The sequence below is a fragment of the Cyprinodon variegatus genome, unplaced genomic scaffold (genome assembly GCF_000732505.1).
Source record: "Cyprinodon variegatus isolate N-32 unplaced genomic scaffold, C_variegatus-1.0 Scaffold29, whole genome shotgun sequence".
NCBI classification, from domain to species: Eukaryota; Metazoa; Chordata; class Actinopteri; order Cyprinodontiformes; family Cyprinodontidae; genus Cyprinodon; species Cyprinodon variegatus.
Genome location: NW_015150482.1, coordinates 178,922 through 185,883, shown reverse-complemented (window position 1 = coordinate 185,883; position 6,962 = coordinate 178,922). Strand labels below are relative to the sequence as shown.

General features: G+C 36.2%; 1 protein-coding gene across 2 annotated transcripts in view; it reads left to right on the top strand.

Annotated features, from left to right (window-relative positions):
• LOC107099961 (adenosine receptor A2a-like) overlaps positions 1-4,822 on the top strand; it is a 16,370-nt gene extending 11,548 nt beyond the window's left edge. For both annotated transcript variants that reach the window (XM_015398297.1, XM_015398306.1), the window contains exon 5: positions 2,828-4,822. In XM_015398297.1, the coding sequence (XP_015253783.1) occupies positions 2,828-3,795 (968 nt within the window). In that variant the 3' untranslated portion in view covers positions 3,796-4,822. The remainder of the gene's footprint in view (positions 1-2,827) is intronic.
• Positions 4,823-6,962: the final 2,140 nt, after the last annotated feature.

Sequence of the window (6,962 nt, the reverse complement as noted above, 5' to 3'; positions counted from 1 at the left end):
TATATATATATATATATATATATATATATATATATATATATATATAAGCTACAATATGAAATGCACTGCCCTACTTATATTCAATATTTCAAAATTTAAAATTTTTTTTATTACAAAGCCTTAATGAGATATTCAGACCTGCATTACAGCATATGTATATCTTATGCAAATTAAAGCATTAAACCTACAGACATATTTTGTTTTTAAAAATATAAGCAGACGCCATTCAACTTTTTAGTGCCGTGTAATAAAGGCCCAAACAAAGAAAGGCTAATTGTTGTTCTGGTTTGTGTTCTTGCACTGCAGATGAAAATGTTCCATTTAGAGCAGCACAGTTACATCAACTGTTAACATGGATCTGCAGACTATACAATGAACATGAGTTTGTCTCCACGAGGAAACATAAAACCTCCTGCAACTGCTATTTAACAACAGAACTTTAGCTTAAACTTATTCTGTTTGGGTGTCTTTCTAATTAACAAAACAAATGGTCTTCTTTCCCTAATGTTTTGTTGTCAGGCTGATCTGTCTTCCTTCCTAATTGCTTCATCCTTATTGTGGTTCCTTGGGCTCAGTCACTTTTATTTTTTTTTCTCCATATTCTTTCTTTGATTTTTTTCCTTCTGTTCATCTAGGAGAAAAACATCCATTAAAATTCATTTTACTACGTTACATCTACACAACATCTTAATCGATTGCTTGTAAAAGTCTAAGCTCACTATCAAACCGCTCTATGTTGGCTATAAATAGTCAGTTTTTTTTGTTGTTTATTACCTGTTTTACTCATTTTGACTTCAATAGTAAACAATCCACCTTTAGCTGCTTGAAGCAGCTCAACAGCATGCTGAAGTCGGTGGAACAAAGCAGCAGGCAACAGGTCTTCCTGAAACTGTTGCCACCGCCCCTAATCTGTCACTGGTAGTGGATTGTTCCAGTTTACTCACCCCTGAGAGAAGGCTTGTGCCCAACACTTTGCCGTTAATTGGTGTCTCTAAATTGACACAAATTAATGGTGTCAATTCAGAGAGGTGTGAGTGTGCCCAGAATAATAAGTCCAAGTTGCACTGAACCAGAGTAGGACCTGTCCTAGGCCTCCCCCTTTCTTTTACAACCTGTCTGTCAGACCGTTACAGAAAGCTGCATGCATCATAGCTTGCAGATGACATCCAATGACCCCAAGTGGAGTAACGCGTCAGTCCAGAGGGAGATCTCACCCTGTCCTAGACATGAAGCTACCTTTGGCGGCTGTCCCTATTGCCAGTATTAAAAACCACCATGGACCACTATGTAACTGAAGCAGTGAGCTTGGTACATGGCTGCCGGAAGTGGGGGTGCTGGGGGTGCTGCAGCACCCCCTAGTGACGAGAGGGAGCTTTTAAAACAAGTTTTAAAAATACTTTGCACAATTTATCAATTATATTATGAATATTTTGGGAAATTTTGACTTTTATTTTACTAGTTTACTATTTTACTATTACATGTATTTGGATTTTTATTTAATATTTTTGAGGCACAGTCAACAAAAACTGCAACATCAAGCAAGCTAGTGGTCGACGAGTAAAGCGGTATCCTGCTCGCTGCAGCTGACTGGTAAATGTACACAGTCTAATGACTGAAACGAGGAGGAAATATGGAACTTATTTTGGATTCTTCTGCCCATGAGAGATTTTATCTCCACAACCTTAGAACCCACCTCAACATTTGGACACCTGTAATCAGGCAGGGCACCCTGCCTGTAGTTCAAAGTAAGAGCATGGTGCCATCGCTCACTTTTATATCTATTCTTTCAGTTTAATGTACCCATAGTATTTTTGTGTTATTTTATCTTGGGTTCTTTGTGTAATGGATGTAGAGAACTGTTCAATAAATTTGCATGCTGTGATGGATAATATCAAATGCATCGCTCAGTTTGGGCATTCTTGCTTATTACTCCTTTAAATATATCATATGGTTGAATTTTCTAGAGTTGTTGAAGTACAGTTTTCTCAAAGGTAACTTTTGCATATGAAATATATACTGACATTTGACAAAATAAAAGTTAATTAGCTCACAGATTTTTCCAATCTTCCTATGTCACTGAAAGTCTACTGTGTTTTATATCAGTTTGAATCTTTGACCTTTAAGGCTTATTTATCTAGGCATATACATAATTGTCATCTGATAAAAACTGGTAAATAACCCTGTTATATCATTATGGTGTCATTTAAATATAACTATTAATACCATATATGATAATAAACCTTTTATCGACAGTTAAATGAACCATATTTCTTTGTAACTGTCAGAAACCATAGGATTTAAATTTGGTTTTCCTTTTGTGTTTTTTTTCTCCAATATTTTGTCATAATTTCATATAGCTGCTTTTTTAACATGAAGGGTTTGCTATATTAACTTATTTCCTTTTTTGTTATTGTGTATTTTTGATGATTATTTCTTGACATGTATATTACTTTTATTTTTATGTTTATCATATTAGATTGTGTTCCTGTTTTTCCTCTATAGTATTATTCTTCTCCCTCAGCTCGATGTCTTCCTCCTTTTTAGCTGTGTCCACTTCTCTCCTATTTTTCATGTATCCTTACTAAAATCTCCTGTTTGTCACCTCCTGTCTCAATTTCTGATTTATTTTGCCTTCATTCTAACTTTGTAAGCTATTTTGAGGTTTTTCATTGAAAAATTCTATTTTTGCTTGTGGAAAAATTACAGTATCACTTTGCAGCTGACCCTGGAAAATGACTGTATGCATTTTATTTCTGTTACAGTAAAAAAAATCTGGTTGATGTGAATTAAAGACTAACATTTAATCTCTTTTTTCAATGTTGCACAGGAAGGAACTCCACAGATAACAGCACAGGTACAAATCGATGCCCTGAAGGCATGACCCAATGCTTTTTTGAAAAAGTAGTTCCCCTGGACTATATGATCTATTTTAATTTTTTTGGTTTCGTGCTGACCCCTCTGTTAGTCATGCTGGTCATCTACATCAATATATTCATGGTAGCGAGACGGCAGCTCCGTCAGATGAGCATCAAGGTTGCACACATGCCTCTTCCTGGACAAAGAGCACCTTCTTCAAACTCTTCCCGGTCTTTCCTGCAGAAGGAAGTGCATGCTGCCAAATCACTGGCCATTATCGTGGGCTTGTTTGCTCTTTGCTGGCTTCCTGTACATATCATTAACTGCGTCAACCACCTGTGTAAGGACTGCGAGCGTCCAACAATTTGGGTGATGAACATTGCCATAATCCTCTCCCATGCAAACTCTGTGGTGAATCCTTTTATCTACGCCTACCGGATCAGGGAGTTCAGACAGACTTTTCGAAAGATTTTTCACAAACACATCCTAAGGCAGACAGACAGGGATGGAATTGGAGCTGGGAGTATAGACAGCAGAGATATTGGCTGCAACAGCATCCGAAGGGGATCCCAAACAAGTAAAGAGGGTTCAACGTGTGGCACAGTGGTGAATAACTACATCCTGGATTCTGATCAGTCAAAAGATGAAGTTAAACAAGAGCCTTCTAGACACTGGACGTTAAATTTAGATGCACTTCAAAGCAGCGGCATACCCAATGGACACAAGATGCAAAGTAACACCTTTGCAGCGATGCAGGACAAGCCTTGCATGACATTTTGTGCACAGGATGCTGTAGAATCAACCATACATGAAGAGGAAACAGCAAATGTTTTAGAGCTCAAAGATAGGGGAGACTGCACTGCTTTTGTCAATGTTCAAGCTGTTTCCATACAAAAGACAGGGGGCTGCTGCTCTACAGATATAACAGAGAACTTATGACATATATGCTCATACTTTTTCATCCCAGTTGCACACATCATGTATGAAGACAATTTGTGGACACAAACACTGAACAGAACACTGAGTTCTCTTAAGAGTAAAAACTGTTTTTTAGTTTTTTTTAGTTTTTTTTTGCTCAATACTTTTATTCCCTTTAAGAGCTAAATTTAGGTTGAAGGTCTTGCAACATAAACATAATGATGCAAAGTTCAAGATAAGCTTGTATTTTCTCTGCTTGTTGCGCATTGACCTATGGATATGCTAGCATTTTTTCTAAATGTAATGTGCTTTTATATGTAGGTGGTTTACAGTAAGAAAACAATATTAAACCTTAATGTGAACAAAAATAACAACACCTTACAACAGTTAGATTTTCTTAGACCCTGCATACCGGTATATGTTCATTTTCTATAAGGTTTTATGTAAAACACTAAATGTATTTGGTTTTTGTATGGAAATTGGCAAAAGCTTGATGAAGAAAGACGAGCTCAATTGAGGTTAAATATGGAAATATGTATATGGTTTTCCTCTGGCTATGTGAATACTAAGTGGGCCTGAATTCAGAAAGGGCTTTATAAGGACCCACATGAGTTTACTAAATAAAAAATAGCAAAAAGCAGTTGGGAACAATCTGGTGGAACTTAAATGGCTTTTAAGGTTATGGTAGTAAATTTAGAACCCATACATATCCTGCTTTTTACCCAGAGCTGCACTGAATTAAACCCATTAAGCTAATTACCGTGAAACCCATGAACAATTAAAAAAGGGATCTATTATTCAACCGATTTCCTACTTTGATAAATTCCATATGAAAATGTAATAGAAGAAGACTACATACCCTCAAATGGACAAAAAGATCGAGTGCACTGTAAAAACAGCAAGGGTACCAGGAAAATTTGATCTTGAAAACTTAAAAAAAATGTTTTTCCCCTCTCACAAATAAAATTGAATTCAAAGTTGGATGTTTTTATGTGATTACTGAATTCAACGATTAATACATTTGTACCATTTATTTTCTTACTATTTATAGGGTCATTTGGGTTAACTATAACTGAAATTTTTTTCTGCTTTGTTTTGTTGTTAAACACACAAATGCCACAATGGATAAAGTGTTTATAGGCTGTATAAGATTGAAATAAATCATTATATTTAGAGTTGCAATCAACGGTCAGTCCCTGTAGCTAGAGTAAAACATTAATACCTAAATATGTTCATCTCTCAAGTTTCCCTTCAGTATAACTTCTACGAGATATACAATTGTCTGTGGTTTGATCAGTGATTAGATATCTGGCAGCAACATGCAGCTTTTGCTGGTTTCAGCACAGGATCTGAGATAAGCCAGCTACTTTTTCATCCAAAAAGAACCAACACATTTGTCAGAACTGGGCAAAGTCTCCATAGAAGTGTAAGGCCGCTAATTTCTGAATCAGGCTTGCACACATTACAAGCAATAAAAGCACACACGTAAACACACGAGTAAAGTGCATGCACATGACCTCAGTCTACAATCCAAGAGGTGTTTACAGAGTATCCTGGTTGCTGACGCCAGTCAATGAGCCAAATGCAATGAAAATCAAATGAAGGTTTATTTGATGGTGTCTTTTATTATCCCATTATGCTTTCTCTTTTCCCATTAAAAACCCCTTCCTCTGTGGCAAACCCACATTAGGCAGCTTTTATGTGCCTCACAGAAATCCCAGACACACACCTCCCAAAATAAATATCCCTAGTATCCCTAGTGTGTATATAACACGTGCTGTATGTGTGCAGTCAAATTCTATGCATATCAGTTGTTTGGCAAACTTTGCGATCATATATGAGTTATTAAAATGGACAAACAATCCCATTTTGATTATTTGTTTTTATAGGTATAGGTTAAAAGGTACAGGAAAATGAGCTCTTATGTCCGATTTAAATGTGAGTCATTCTTCCCTGTGAAAAATGATTCACGTGGCACCCTGATGGGGTCCCATTCCACCTTTTTATGGAATCCCATAAAGTTGTAAACGTCAACCTGGAGCCATGATGGCATCAGGATGAAAAATTGTTATATGTTCTTTCAGAAAGAAGATGCAAATCAGTGCTACTGTATCAGATGTTTGTTCTGTAAGCTTTTTATTAACGTTCCCACTGAACTTCTGTCTTATTTTAAACCAGTATCAGATAACTTTAGTCAATCACCAACACACTTCCTATAATAAAAACAACTATATCAGCTGATGTCTGTGCATCTTGTTCTTTATGTCTGCTATAGGTTAGCAGACCACCAACCTTTTCTTATTTCCAAGTTGTCTTTATTGGCTATCGATATGATACCAGAACAATGTAATACATTATACTGAAAATACAATGAAAGAACGTCGAGAGTGCCTTACAAAAGAAGATCTATTGACAGCGTGGATGTTATCCAACCTACACCTAATATCAGCTAAGCAATGGCTACCTAAGACCTTTCAGTTTTCAGGTAAATATCAATGATCCGTCATAATATAAAGTATCAGAAGCATGTATGCATATGACAAAGAAATGCATTACATACTGCATAATGAAGCATAGACATGAAGCCAGTAGCAACCAGTCTCTTTGCCTTCAAAAGAAAGCAAAACTCACTTCCATAACAAAAAGTCAGTATATATCCATATATATATCTATCTATATATATAGATAGATATATATATAGATATATATATATAAATATATACTTAAATTAAAATGCAAATAATAACACGTATTTATAATGAGGGACTATTCAGTAGGAAAGAACGTGGAGAAGGTTAAGAGAATTTAAGCGCTCCTGATCTGATCAGGAAATCTCAAGGCTTTTATTCCTCAGGATTCACTGGCTGCTGAAAAGCAATTTCACAATACAGGTCCCCGATTTACTACTGCACAGTCTTTGCATACTGTGTTAAACAGAAGAGTTCAAAATAAATTCAGTAGCTAAACCCGGCTCATATCTGTCCCGCTCCATACTGTTAAAAGTTTGGAACGAGGTGACTGTGCTAATACACTTATTAGTGAAAGATTCCACTTAAGCCTCATCTGTCCAACACAATGCAGCTCTAGGTCATTATGCCCTTTTTTTGCAAGACGTGTTTCTCCTGTTTCTCCGTGTTTCTCCTGGCAATCATACCATTTATATATTGTATATACATACACACACACAC